Raw genomic sequence first — 15,131 nt, forward strand, 5'->3', positions numbered from 1 at the left:
GGGCCCGCCCCGGCCCCGCCCCGGCCCCGCCCCCGGCCCCGCCCCCGGCCCCGCCCCGCCCGGAGCCGCGCGCTCTCGCGGGCGGGGGGAGGTTGGTGGCTCGCGGCGGCCTGACCTGCGGGTGCGGCGCGGCGGGGACGCCGGGGTGCACCTGACGTCTGACCCGGCACCGACACTCGGAGGAGCGGAGGCCAGGCCTGCGATCTCACGGGGCCCCGCAGCTCCCTGGAGCAGTAGCGCATTTGCCTGGAAGACATCGCTTTCCTTGGAGGGCTTGGTCCCCCGACTCCCACCTTCCGCCCTTCTGACCCCCCCCCCCCCGAGGCTTCGCTCACGTTAACGGAGCGCTCGTGGCCTGCTGTGAGCTAACATCAGGAGAATTTTCCTGATCTGTTTTCTAGAGCCTCAGAGCCACCAGGAAGGAGCTCTAGATAAAACTGTACAGGGATGACGTTGCGACCGACGACCTGTGAATTGGCCGAAGGAGCCGTGACTCCTGGATTTGCGGGTCTGCGGGCAGAGCTGAGATGGTCGGCCATCTGACATTTCTGAGTGGCTTCCCATTTCTTAAAGTTAAGGTAAAATTCACATAACATTAAATTAACTTTTTTATTATTTTAAAAGATTTATTTATTTATGATAGAGAGAGGGAGAGAGAGGCAGAGACACAGGAGGAGGGAGAAGCAGGCTCCATGCAGGGAGCCCGACGTGGGACTCGATCCTGGGACTGCAGGATCGCTCCCTGGGCCAAAGGCAGGCGCCAAACCGCTGAGCCACCCAGGGATCCCAAATTAATCTTTTTAAAGTGTACAGTGGCATTTAGTACATTCACAGTACTGTGCGATCCCAACCACCTGTATGTATGTACCTAGTTCCCAGACCTTTAGACCACTCTGAAAACCTCCTACATGTTATATAGTTTCTTCTTATCCCCTTCTCCCCCAGCCCCTGGCAATCACCCATCGACTTCTATCTCCATGGATTTCCCTATTCTGACATTTCATATAGATAGAATCATACAATATTTGACCTTTGCGGTCTGGCATCTTTGATTTGGATAATGTCTTTGAGGTTCATCCTTCCTGTGGTGTTTTTAGCCTTCATTCCTTTCCATGGCTAAATAATATTCTGTTGTAGGAATGTCCTACTATTTGTTGATTCATTCACTCACTGATCGACCTCTGGACTGTTTCCAACTTTTGCTTATTGTCCATCCTGCTACTATAAACACATGTGTACATGTATTTGTTTGAGTGTCTTTTTCAATTATTTGGGGTACATGCCAGGAGTTAAATTTCTGGGTCATATGGAAATTCTATGTTTAGCTTTTTGAGGAACCACCAAGCTGTTTCCCACAGAGGATGAACCATTTTACATCCCTCAAGCAATCAATAGAAAGTTCCCATTTCTCCACACTGTCCAACACTTGTTATTTGGAAAACTATTATTATTATTGATTTCCCAGTGGGTATGAAGGGACACCTCATGCTGGTTTTGGTTTGCATTTCCCTATTAATCAGTGATGTTGAGCATCTTCATGTGCTCATTGGCCATTTGTGTGTGTTCTTTGGAGAGATATCTATTCAAGTCTTTTGCCTATTTTTTTCCTTCACCCATTTAAAAAATTTAGTTAGCTTCTGTATTGTCGAGTGGTATGAGCTCTTTACCTATCTGGATACCAGACGCCTGTCAGATACACAGTTTGCAAATATTTTCTCCCACACCGTGGGTTATCTTTTCACTTTCTGATAATGTCCTTTAAAACACACATGGCTTTAGTGTCTATTAATTCCAACTGATCTATTTTCCCTTCATTGCTTATGCATTCAGTGTCATATCTAAGAATCTATCATCAAATCCAAAATCATGAGCATTTACCTCTGTGTTTTCTTCTAAGAGTTTTATAAGAGCACTTCTATTTAGGTGGTTGATCCATTTTGAATTGATTCTTATATATGGTATAAGGCCTGGGTCCAGCTTAATTCTTTTGCATGTGGATATCCAGTTGTCCCAGTACCGTTTGTTAAAGAGACTGTCTTTTCCCCCAATAAATGGCCGTGGCCCACTTGTCAAAAATCAATTAGCCATAGACAAATGGAAAAAATCAAATATTATTTAAAAGCTGCTTAAATGCAGGGCACCTGGGTGGCTCAGTTAATTAAGTGTCTGACTCTTGACTTTGGCTCAGGTCATGATCTCATGGTTGTGTGAGGTTGAGCTACATGCTCAGTGGGGAGTCTGCTCAAGATTATTTCCCTCTGCCCCTCCCCTCCATGCTCTCTCTCTAAAATAAATAAATCTTTAAAAAAATAACAAGATAAAATAAAAAAATAAAAGCTGCTTAAATGCAAATTAACCCAACCCAACCTGGAAATGGGACAGGCCAACATTTTGACAGATAAAATAATATGCAAATAATGATCTTTGATAAATTAGGGAAATGAATTACAATGAACAGAATCACAAAATAATAAGTTCTTTCTTAAAGATTTATTTATTTATGCATGCATGCACACACATGCACAAGTGAGAGGAGGGCCAGAAGGAGAGAGAATCTCAAGCAGACTCTCCCCACTGAGCACAGAGCCTGATATGGGGCTCAATCTCATAACCCTGAGATCATGACCTGAGCTGAAATCACAAGTCCAATACTTAACCAACTGAGCCACCCAGGTGCCCCTACAATAATAAGTTCTTAAAAGGGAAGGGACACTCTAACTCTAATATGTAAGCACCCTCTGCAGAATCCCTAAGGAAGGTCTGCTCAGCCAGATCTGTTGTTTTGGGAGCTTTTGCTGTTGTACATTAGTGAAGGGTTGAATTTCAGCCCTAATGGAACATAAAGACGCATAAAATGAATTAGGAAGATTTTCTTTTCTATTTTTTGGTATAGTTTGAGAAGGATTCATGTTAATTCTTCTTTCTTTTAAGATTTATTTGAGAGAGAGAGAGAAAGAACAAGCAAGTGCAGAGGAAGACATAAGGAGAGGAGAGAGAATCCTCAGATTCTCACTGAGCTTGGAGCCCAACACAGGGCTCGATCTCATGACCTCGAGATCAAGACCTGAGCTGAAATGAAGAGTCGGCCACTTAAGTAACTGAGCAACCCAGGCACCCCAGTGTTAATTCTTCTTTAAGGATGTTGTAGAATTCACCTGAGAAGCCATCTTATCCTGCCTTTGGGGGGAGTTTGATCACTAATTCAATCTTGTTTTTTTTTTTTATAAGTATGTTCCAATATCCTCTTCCCTCTTGAGTCAGTTTTGATAATTTGTGTGTTTCTAGGAGTTTGTCCATTTCATCTGTCCAATTTGTTGGTGTACAATTGTTCATAGTATTCTCTTCTCCCCACTGCAAGCATTATATAGCAATGTTGTTGGAACTTGCCCATGCCTTAGACAAGCAACTCCTTTCCTTGGAGAAAATTCCAGACTCCAAGCCAGATCTCTCACTCCAGCTAATTTTCTTTGATGGGGAAGAGGCTCTTCTTCATTGGTCTCTTCATGATTCTCTGTATGGATCTCGGCACTTAGATCCCAAGATGGCATCAACCCCACACCCACCTGGAGCGAAAGATACCAACCAACTGCACAGCATGGATTTATTGGTCTTGTTGGATTTAATTGGAGCACCCAACCCAACATTTCCCAATTTTTTTCCAAAATCTGCCAGATGGTTTAATAGACTTGAAGCGATTGAACAAGAACTCCACAAATTAGGTTTACTCAAGGATCACTCTTTGGAGAGGTGCTATTTCCAGAATCATAGTTATGGAGGGGTGATTCAGGATGACCATATTCCATTTTTAAGAAGAGGTGTTCCAGTTTTATATCTGATCCCATCTCCTTTTCCTGAAGTCTTTCACACCATGGATGACAATGAAGAAAATTTGGACGAAACAACCATTGACAATCTAAACAAAATCCTACAAGCCTTTATGTTAGAGTATCTTCATTTGTAATATTCTGTCTTAGTTTGTGGCAATTGTATCTAGTTTCACATTCAGAAGTCAAGGCACAACTTAAACTCACTCCAGACAAATGCCATGTGAAACCTGTATCTTATAGATTCATTCTGTGTCTTTGAATATATGATCAATAAATCCTAGATTTACATCAAAAAAAAAGATTTACATTCAAAAAAAAGGTGAATGCCCTCACCTTTATTCCTGATTTTATTTGCATCTTCTCCTTTTTTTTTCTTTTTACCTAAAGATTCATCAATGTTGTTGAGCTTTTCAAATTTTTCATTTTAATTGTTGTACGTTTAAGCTCCAGAATTATTCCATTTGCTTCCTTTTAATAATTTCTATATCTCTTGATACCCTCTGTTTATAGTTTGATTGTTCTCTGGCTTCCTTTAGTTCTCTGTCCAAAGTTTCTTTCAGCTATTTGAACATATTTTTTAAAGATTTTATTTATTTATTTGAGAGAGGGAGTGAGCAAGAGAGAGAACACATGAGCAGGGATAGGGGGAGAGGGAGAAGCAGGCTCCCTGCTGAGCAGGAAGCCCAACATGGGGCTTGATCCCACAACCCTGGGATCATGACCTGAGCTGAAGGCAGACGCTTAACCAACTGAACCATCTAGGCACCCCACTATTTGAACATATTTAAGATCGTTCCTTTAAAGTCTTGGTTTGGGATGCCTGGGTGGCTCAGCAGTTAAGCATCTGCCTTTGGCTCAGGGCGTGATCCTGGAGTCCCAGGATCAAGTTCCACATCAGGCTTCCTGCATGGAGCCTGTTCTCTCTCTGCCTGTGTCTCTGCCTCTGCCTCTGTGTGTGTGTGTGTGTGTGTGTGTGTGTGTCATGAATAAATAAATAAAATCTTAAAAAATAAATAAATAAGTCTTGGTCTTAGGAAGTCCAATATCTGAGCTTCCTCAGGGATGGTTTCTGTCCATTTTTCCCCCTGAGTTATGCATTTCTTTTTCTTTGCTTTGTAACTTTTTGTTGAAAATTGCACATTTTGAATATTATAACTCTGGAAATTAGATTCTGTTCCCCCTTTGGAAGGTTTGCTGTTATTTCTTGTTAAGGGTTACAGTCATCCATTTATTTAGTGATGTTTCCAAACTGTTTTTTTTGCAGACTGTATTCCTTATCATGTGTAGTCACTGAAGTCTCTGTTCTGTTATCTGTCAGCCACCGACCAAACACAGATTTCTTTAAACACCTGGAGGCAAGAAGAAACAAAACAAAAAGCAAACAACCAGACCAAAACAAAACCCCAAACTAAAAGGAAACACTCTTGATCTTTTAAGATTGTCTCTGACCTGGGCATCTCTGCTCCACCTTTCTAGGACACCTGCCACTCTGCTTTAGCTTTTACTTTCTGCTTGCATGAAGCCCAGAGATTAGCCAAAGGTGTATACCTTGGGTGTCTCAGGTCTTTTCTCAGCATTTTTCTGGCCCTGGGCACAGTCTATGCCTCGACTACCTGGTATATGAAGTAGCCCTTCAAAACCCTTCCTCCTCAGTCTCCTTTTCCCAGGTCTTTCTGGTTTGTCAGCTTCTTACCCTATCTTCCTTCCCTTGCCCCAGACAGCTATGTGTAGTACATGTCTTTAAATGCTTTCAACAGATACTACCTGGGAATGGCTCCATCCAGAGGATGAAGCAAAGTTCAGCAGTCCCTCAGAAAACTGCCAGCCAGGTCAATGTGCACGACCACATGTTTGAGAACAAGGTCCATATCTGAATCCCACTAGGGATTCAGGCTGTTTTTCCCAGGGCTGTTGCTGGGCTGGGGAACAGGAGATGGTAAGCAGGTAAGCAAAAATGCTGCAACAGTTTTTTACTAAATTAAGCTGCTTTTTCCCTCATTATACGTGCTCCTGCTTGCTCTAGGTTTGTTATTAGATTCCAGAGTTCTAAAAAAAAAAAAAAAAAAAGCTGATTCTATCAGTGTTTGCCAGCTTAATGGTTGCTTAAATGGAGGGACTGAGGCTTGGAGCTTCTTATCTGCCATTTTCCATGACATCTTCCTGAGTAGCCTCATTTTCAGCACTGATCACTATTGACTGAAATTTTGTCCTTGATACTACGCTTTTCTTATTTCCTTCCCGTCTTGTGAACTTCACCTCCACTGCCTATCCTTGCTTCCAGGCCTTGGGGCTGGAGGGGCTGTCCTCACTGTATACTCTTTTCTTGGGGAACCCAAGTACTCCTAGAGCTACCACATCTGTGTTGATGAAGCCTGGCAATGAGTCTCCAATTTAGTCCTTAGAGCCCCAGACATGTGGACAACTGCTCTCAGACTGTTCCACTTAGAAATACCACAGGCCATTCTAGTAAAGCCATGTAAGTAAATTCTGTCTAAAAGGATGGAACAAGAAGAGGCATGTCCTGGGGCACCTAGGTGGCTCAGCAGATGAGTGTCTGTCTTTGGCTCAGTTCGTGATCCTGGGGTCCTGGGACTGAGTCCTACATTAGGCTCCCTCTGCCTATGTCTTGCCTCTCTCTGTGTGTCTCTCATGAATGAATAAATAAAATTTTAAAAAAAGAAGAAGAAGAAGGAGCATCTCCTTACTCTCATTCTTCCTATTTAGAGCACAGAGGTAATAGCCAGAGCTCAAGCTGCCATCTTGGAGTGTGATGATCGTGAGGATCGTGAAGCACAAAATGGAAGGAACTCTGACAATTGTGGAGGTACTAGCTTAGAATTGCTTACATCCTTAGTCTCAGGATGGAAAAACAACCTTTATCTGTTTAGGTAATTGTTATTTTGTGATTCCTTCACATGCAGCTAAACAAAGCTTACTTAATACACCAAGCCATCCCAGCCCTCTTCCCCTTACATCATCGGCTCCACCAGCTACCCTAAACTCCCCATGCAAGTTATTACAAGGACTTACTCACTTGCCTGCCTCACTGCCTTGGAACATCTCCAGAGCAAAGATTGTCCATTTCTCAGATTCTTGCCATACAATCAGCTTCTTTAAGGCAAGAAAGGGTGGGATCAGGAATGGACATTGGTTGGGTCCCAATTCTATGTGCTTTACATTTTATTTGTTAATTGTTGGAGCAGCTCTGTGAGGGGCAGCACATTGTTCTTGCTCTTCTACATATGAGGAAACAGAGGTTCACAGAAACAAGGAGGCTTCTCAAATGTGCATAGATGATGAGCGGAAGTGCTAAGTATGCAACTCAAGTCCGCCTGGCCTGACACCACACATCTCTCTCCCCCACTAGAAACTTCCATGGCAGGGCCCCAAGCAGTGCTAAGTCAAGAGATCCTTGATGAGTTAATTCCCTTCATGGTTCTCCTTTGAGGTCATCACCATCAGCTGTTTTTCACATGCTGGTTTGTGAGGGATAGGGAAGTGTCTTTTTCAACCTGCTCTCAGTTTGAGATGGGATGGCTTCTGTCGCAGGTTTTTTTGGTATTCTGGGGGGTTATGTTTTCTTTTTTAATCTTTTTTTTAAGATTTATTTATTTATTTTAGAGGGAAAGAGAGAGAGAGAGAAAGCACAAGTGGGAGGGACAGAGGGAGCAGAAGAGAGAACCTTTAGCAGACTCTGCACTGAGTGCAGAGCCCAATGTGGGGCTCGATCCCACAGTCCTGAGATCATGACCTGAGCTGAAACCAAGAGCCAGACATTTAACTGTGCCATCAGCCCCCCCATCCCGATTGTGTGTGTGTGTGTGTGTGTGTGTGTGTGTGTGTTTAACACTGGGAGACAGTGGGGGGTAGTGGAGACCACATGAACTTGAGAACCAGGTGCACCTGGGCTTGAAATCCATCTCTTCTGGGGCACCTGGGTGGCTCAGTCGCTAAGCATCTGCCTTCGGCTCAGGGTGTAATCCTGGGGTCCTGCCATCAAGTCCTATATTGGGCTCCCTGCAGGGAGCCTGTTTCTCCCTCTGCCTATATGTTTGCCTCTGTGTCTTTCATGAATAAATAAAATCTTAAAACAAAACAAAACAAAACAAAAGAAATCCATCTCTTCCACTTATTACTGCATGGCCCAGGATAGGTACTTAGTCTTGCTGGGCATCCATTCTTCATCTGGGAAGGGTATAATGATATCTGCTGAAGACGGTGGGAGGATTAAAAGGGAAATAGGATAACAGTGGCCAGAGAACAACTGGCCTGCAGCAAATATAAGCCATCCTCCTGCCTCTACCTCCTTCCTCTATTTGAGGTGGGAGCTTGATTTTGTTTAACATTGAAATGACAGACTTTTACTGTTCACAAATATTCTACACCACCCACTTCTGGGGTGCCATACTTCTCTGTCCTGTTGAGCAGGACTGACAGTGTGACTTTGACCAATGTTTTTTTTTTTTTTTTTTTTTTTTTTTTTTTTTTGACTTTGACCAATGTTAACAGAAGTGCTGTGTGGCAGCTCTGGACAGAAGCTCTAACATCCTGGGCATGTTTCGCCTGCTCTCTTATCCTTCCGACAGATCAGCTGTGTTCCAGACAGAAGCAGCTCCACTAGACTGGATCCACAGCTAGCATAACGAGGGCCATGTCCTTTGTGCAGGAAACACATCTGGTTGTTGTAAGCCACTGAGACCCAGAGCCATTTGTCACTGCAGAGTAGCTTAGGCTGATCTGATCTATACCTTTGACATTTGGCATCCTATAGTTCCATGCAATATTATTCCTTGTAAACTTTTCTGGAAGGTTCATTTAATGAACTTATGGTTTTCATGGTGGGTACTTAAAAATAAGCAGTTATTTCTTGTTATAAAACAAGAAGTTTCCTTGTTATGAAAACTGTATACGTTGTAGAAGACACTTTGCCCATCTTATGTCTTTTTCTGTTATTTCGTCTACAGTTTTCTTCATCGAGAGTTTGGTAGAATTTTTTAAAAAGATTTTTATTTATTAATTTGAGAGAGAGAGAACCAGCAGAGGGGAGAGGCAGAGGGAGAGGGAGAAGCAGACTCCCCATGGATCAGGGAGCCCCATGTGGGGCTTGATCCCAGGACCCTGGGATCATGACCTGAGCTGAAGGCAGACACTCAACTGACTGAGCCATCCAGGTACCCCTGGTAGTTTTTGAAGCTGGAAGCCTTGTTGGCCCCAGGTCCATTCTTCCCATGTGCCCTCTGGCTCACAGTAATATATGAGGTCTCTAACAAGGTTTTCAGGGCACCTCACACAGAAGGTGGGTGGCATTCAGGTTTGAGACATCTCCATCTTACACCCCAGATAGTTGTATAACTAGTATGACCTTCTCCGGTAATAAAGCTATAGAGCCTATGCTTGTTTAACACCATGCTGAAAGAGTTTCATCACTAACCACTCTGCTCCTAGCAAATACCTAGTTATCAATGTCCTCATGAGGAGATTAGACCAGGTCACCTGCTTTCTTACTTTCCCTGTCCTTCCAGAATCAGAGAAGTTGTCACAAGCCAGCCTCTCTACTTCTCCATTTTCCAAGGCAGCTGTTTGCAATTTAATTTTTTTTCTGACTCTTGAAGTCTAAAAAAATTTTATTGTAATTCAGGGGATTTCTCATTATGATAGTGACAGAATAGCCTATACTAGTTTATTCCTCTAGCAAACAATGATAACTCTAGACAAGGTGTTTTAGAAATATATAATTTTGAAGTACGGAAGAGCAGCTAGAAGCAGGCAGAAACTGGAAGGTACTTGACTTGGGGAAGAAAACTGCACTGTGGGGTCTTGTTTTTTATGGTTTTTGCCCAGGGGGCATGACCAGTCTGTGACAGCATGGGATAACTAGAAGTCAAGCAGAAAGACAGAGTCACAGCCACATTCAGACTTTCTTTGAGATGCACAGACAGAGTCACAGCCACATTCAGACTTTCTTTGAGATGCACAGTCGGGTACCCGAAACCTGAGGATGGAGCCATGCAGAGTGAGCTCCCCAAATCTATATATAAATTCCACCTCAAATCCCTGGCCATTTCCTAAACTGTATGATGATATTAGCAGAGATGAAGGACATTTTCTGACAGTGAAAGAGACACATCAGGAAGATATCACCATCCCGTACTAGAGCTTCTGAGCACTTGAAAGAAACACCAAGGGGCATCTAGATGGCTCAGTGGCTAAGCACCTGCCTTTGGCTCAGGTCATGATCCGAGGGTCCTAGGAGTGAGTCCGACATCAGGCTCCCCACAGGGAGCCTGCTTCTCCCTCTGCCTATGTCTCTGCCTCTCTCTCTGTGTCTCTCATGAATAAATAAATAAAATCTTAAAAGAAATAAAAAGAATCAAGCCAAATTGTAGGACATGCTGCTGGTGTCATGGAACTGCTCAGTGTGGGGAATGCTCCCACCAAGTCTGGTGTCAGAAGCATTATGGGGGTGGTAGTGGGAGACCAGAGGAGGACTGAGCTTTTGTTTATCCACATAAGGCAACACTCAGGTTGCAGGGATCGGGACCTGATATAGTGGGGGGCATTATTCAGCCCTCAACCCTCAAAGATTCACATCCATCCCACATGCAACACACTCACCCCGTTCTGGCATCCCCAAGTCTCAACCCATGACAGTATCAACTCAAGCCCCAAATCGTGTCTAAATTTCCCCAGTCTGAAATTTCCGAATGTCATCATGTGTATCATCTTAATCAGGTAAGGAGGAGACCTGGGCATGGTGCATCCTGGAACAAAGTTCCCTTCTGTCTGTGGACCAGTAAAACTAGAAAACGAGTTAACTGTTTCCAAAATTCAATTGTGGGACCAACACAGGATAACAGGTACAGACACTCCCATTCCAAATGGGAGAAAATGGAGGAAGAAAGGAATCACCAGCCCCAAGCAATTTTGAAATCCATCTGGGTAAACTCTATTGGGTTGCAAGTCCCTTTATGGCTCCAGGACCCCCTGAGTCATGTTCCTTTTTCTTGAGGGGTAGCTGAGCAGATTTGCCAGCCTGTTTACTGCCTCTAGAATGCAGGGAGCCCGACGGCCTTCTTTCATATAATCCTCTGTCTCTTTCAGGTTGAGCTGGCAGGCTTCTGCCGACACAGGATTCTCCAACGCCTTGTGCATGTCACAGGTGCGACACCATAAACACAAACTTCCTCCACAGACATTTCCTGAGTTCTCCCATCACCATCCTGGGCCTCTGTTCCATTGGCTGAGGGGACCCACAGTTCACATGGCTGGTCTCTCCAACACCAGCAAGTGGTCTGCTTTCTGGACAGCTAGCAAATCTCCTTATTTTGCATTCTGTGATCTGGTTAGCCTGAGAGTTTCCCAAATCAAGTCTTGGCTTTTTTTTTTTTTTTTTTTTTACTTTATTTAAGTCAAGCAAATCCCTACTCACAACCCCAAGATCAAGAGCCACATATCCTATCAAATGAGCCAGCCAGGTATTCCTAGTGTTGGCTCTTCTTATCTTAACAGTTCTCCCCTGCTCAACATATCTGTTACTTCTCGAATTTTACTATAAGCAGCACTTTAAAAAAAAAAAAACAAATATTGTCTATTATAGATATTGAACTCCCAATTTAAAAATCTTCCCACAGGGAAGCCAGGGTGGCTCAGCGGTTTAGCGCTGCCTTCAGCCCAGGGCCTGATCCTGGAGACTCAGGATCAAGTCCCACGTCGTGCTCCCTGCAAGGAGCCTGCTTTTACCTCTGCCTGTGTCTCTACCTCTCCCTCCCTCTCTCTCTCTCTCTCTCTCTCTCTCATGAATAAATAAATAAAATCTTTAAAAATAAATAAATAAAAATCTTACCACAAACACAACTCCCAGGCCAGATGGTTTCCTTAGTAAATTCCATCCAACATTTAAGGAAAAAATAATGCCAATCTCACACAAACCCTTTCAGAGCACAAAGAAGGAAGGAGTAGTTTCCAATCGGTTTGATGATGCCAGCAATCATCTTGAAACCAAAATATACAGAGATGCTATGAGAAGAGAAAATCATAGACCAATACCCCTTGTGAACATGGATACATTACATACATCTTTAACAAAATATTAATGAATGGAACCCAGCAATATAAAAAAAGCAACACATCATTCTAAATGGGATTTATCCTTTGGGTGCAAAGTTGGTAGCATACGGGAAATCAATTGTTATCCATTGTATGAACAGAGTAAAGAAGAAAAACCATGTGGCCATCTCAGTAGATGTAGAAAAAGAACTTGAAAAATTCTTTACTCATTCATAATAAAAATCTCCGAAAACTAGGAATACAAGACAATTTCCTCATTCTGATAAACACTATCTATCAAAAACCTATAGCTAATAAAGGTAAAATATTGAATGTTTTCCCCTAAGACTGGGAAGAAGGCAAGACTGTCTGTTCTCAATTCTATTCAGCCTTGTGCTGGAGCTCCTAATGATTGCAATCAGGCAAAGAAATGTAAATACAAGGCATAAAGATCAGAAAGGAAAGAGAAAAACCATATCTGCATCTAACATAACCATCTATAAGGCAGCTACAAAATAACCACTGGAACTAATAAGTGACTTTAGTAAAATCACATTATACAAAGTTAACACACAAAAATTAAGTGTATTTTGATATACTTACAGCAAGCAATGAAAAATGAAAAGTTTTAAAGCCCTTTTTAATAGCATCCAAAACAAGAAGAAAGTACTTCAGAAAAAAGTTATCAAAGTACATGCAAAAACTCTACCATAGAAACAAGATGAAAATCATGAGAAAATTCAAGAAAACCCACATAAATGGAGAAATGTATCATGTCTATGGAGTAGAAGATGTTGAGTTTCCCCAAAATTATCTATAAATTCAATGTCATACCAGTTATAGTCTCAATTAAATTAAAATATTTTTTGGTAGAAACTGACAGGTTGATTAAAAAATCCAAATGGAGGGGTACCTGAGTGGCTTAGTCGGGTGAGTATCCAACTCTTGTGTTTCGGCTCAGGTCATGATCTCAGGGTTGTTAGATCAAGCCCACCATTGGGCTCTGTGCTGGGCATGGAGTCTGCTGGGGCATCTCTCTCTCTCTCTCTCTCTCTCTCTCTCTCTCTCCTCTCTCCCTCTCTCTCTCCCCCTCCCCCAGCTCATGCACACACATATAGTCTCTCTCTCTCAAAAAAAAAAAAATTATAATGGAAATGTAAAGAGCCTAGAATAGCCAAAACAATCTCGAAATAGAACAACTGGGGATCCTGGGTGGCTTAACAGTTGAGCATCTGCCCTTGGCCCAGGGCATGATTCCGGAATCCAGGATCGAGTCCCGCATCAGGCTCCCTGCATGGAGCCTGCTTCTGCTCCCTCTGCCTAAGTCTCTGCCTCTCTGTGTGTGTCTCTCGTGAATAAATAAATACATCTTTAAAAAAGAAAAGAAAAGAAATTGAAGAACAGGAGGACTCACTGAACCTGATTTCAAGACTTCTATAATGCTATAGTAACCAAGACAGGATGGTACTAGCATATAGGCAAATGAATCAATGGAACAGAATAGAGTCTAATAGATAATCAATTGATGCCAACGTAACTCAATAGGGAAAGGAAAATTTTTTCAACAAACAGTGCTGGAACTATTGGATAAATGTAGGGGGGAAAAAATGAACCTTGTCTTCTATTTAAGTCATAGACTTAAATGTAAATGCTAACACTGGATACCTTCTAGAAAAAAATTAAATGATTATTTTCATGACCTTGCAAAAGGGAAAATTTTCTCAGAGCAGACACAAACACAAAAACATTAAACATAAAATTAAAAATTGATTAGATTGGTCATTTTTGAAATGAAATATTCCTGCTTCTTGAAAGACACCATCAATAAAACAAAAAGACAAGTCAGATTGCTGGAAAATATTTGCAATATATACATTCGACAAAAGACCTATATCCAGAATATATGAAGAACGCCTACAAACAAATAACAAAACACCAACCATCCAGTTAAAAATGGGCGAAAGATTCAACCAGATACCTAACAAAAGGAGATATATAAATGGATAAAAGGAACATGAAAAGATGTCCAACATCGTTAGTTGCCAGGGAAATGCAAGTTAAAACCACAAGTTGTCATCCTCGAGAATGACTAAAATTAAAGAATGACAACAGCAGATGTGTTGAGGGGGCCAAGCAACTGGAGCTCTCATACTGGTAGTAGGGTAAAATGGAAACTTGGAAAATGTACACATGCATCCATCCTATGACCCTGTACTTTTGTTCCTAAGTATTTCTCCAAGAGAAATAAAACATACTGTCCAGAACAACTCTTGAATAAGAATCTTTGTAGCAGCTTCATTCACAATTGCCAAAAACTGAAAAAAGCTCCAAAATCTATCATCAGAATAGATAAACAAATTGTTGTGGAATACTTAGCAATTAGAATAATGTAGCGAGAGGTGCCCAGCTGGCTCAGTCAGTAGAGTGTGTGACTCTTGATCTCAGGTTCCTGAGTTCAAGACCTGCATTGGGAATAGAAATGACTAAAAAAAATAAAATCTTAGAAAAAAATAACATAGTGATACATGTGCAACAACATGAGTGAATCTCAAAGATATCCTAGTGAAAGGAGTCAGACATGAAAGAGTACCTGCTGTACCATTCCATGTTTATAAAGGGTAGGAATGGATGAAAACATCTATGGGCTAGAAATCAGAGGAGTGATTTCCCGTGGGGGTGAAAGGGACCTGAAAGGGACATTCGAGAACTTTCAGGGTGTTAGAACCATATATTCCATCAGAGTCGTGGTTACATGGGTGTATACACTCACCTAGGTCCCCTCAACTATGTATTTAATACCTGTGTTTCACTGTATATAAAATTTAATGTATTATATGTAGTATAGATAAATATATGCAACACATTAAAAATATATATTTGTTATGGGTACTCCAATATCCAAAGAAGTGCTAGTTAAGGTACAGATCAAAAGCAAAATAAAATACATGTCACTGCGATTTTTTCCTCTTTTTTTGGCCACAGTAAACATATGATGCCTTAGGTTAAAATACATAATGAAGATTTTCAAGTGTTGTATGTTGTCTTTTCTTTCGCCTTTACTTCTCTGCAGTCTAAGCTTAAAAAGTCTTTGCCCAGACAGAAATTTGGGGGAAAAAATTTTTTTTTCTTCTCATTTCTCTGTAATCTGTCCAGAACCCATTTGGAGGGAAGAATGCCTGACTGCAACGGGGCAAGAGCAAAGGCCTTTCTTTTCACAGTGACATTCCCTCCCCTGGGCTCCTTGCTTCTAGGTGTGTC

General features: G+C 42.0%; 1 protein-coding gene across 1 annotated transcript; it reads left to right on the top strand.

Moving 5' to 3' along the window:
- The first annotated feature begins 112 nt into the window (after window positions 1-112).
- Window positions 113-4,091, top strand: LOC129508885 (glutaminyl-peptide cyclotransferase-like). The gene is made up of 2 exons (XM_055324136.1): window positions 113-578; window positions 2,932-4,091. Exon 2 carries the CDS (start codon window positions 3,371-3,373, stop codon window positions 3,959-3,961), a length of 591 nt encoding a protein of 196 aa, XP_055180111.1. The 5' UTR covers window positions 113-578; window positions 2,932-3,370; the 3' UTR covers window positions 3,962-4,091.
- The last annotated feature ends 11,040 nt before the right edge of the window (window positions 4,092-15,131 follow it).

The sequence above is a fragment of the Nyctereutes procyonoides genome, unplaced genomic scaffold, assembly GCF_905146905.1.
Source record: "Nyctereutes procyonoides isolate TBG_1078 unplaced genomic scaffold, NYPRO_anot_genome, whole genome shotgun sequence".
In the NCBI taxonomy this organism is placed as follows: Eukaryota; Metazoa; Chordata; class Mammalia; order Carnivora; family Canidae; genus Nyctereutes; species Nyctereutes procyonoides.

Bases quoted from the DNA above. Each gene is read 5' to 3' on its own strand.
- LOC129508885 (XM_055324136.1), top strand. From the start codon at position 3,371: ATGTTGTTGGAACTTGCCCATGCCTTAGACAAGCAACTCCTTTCCTTG.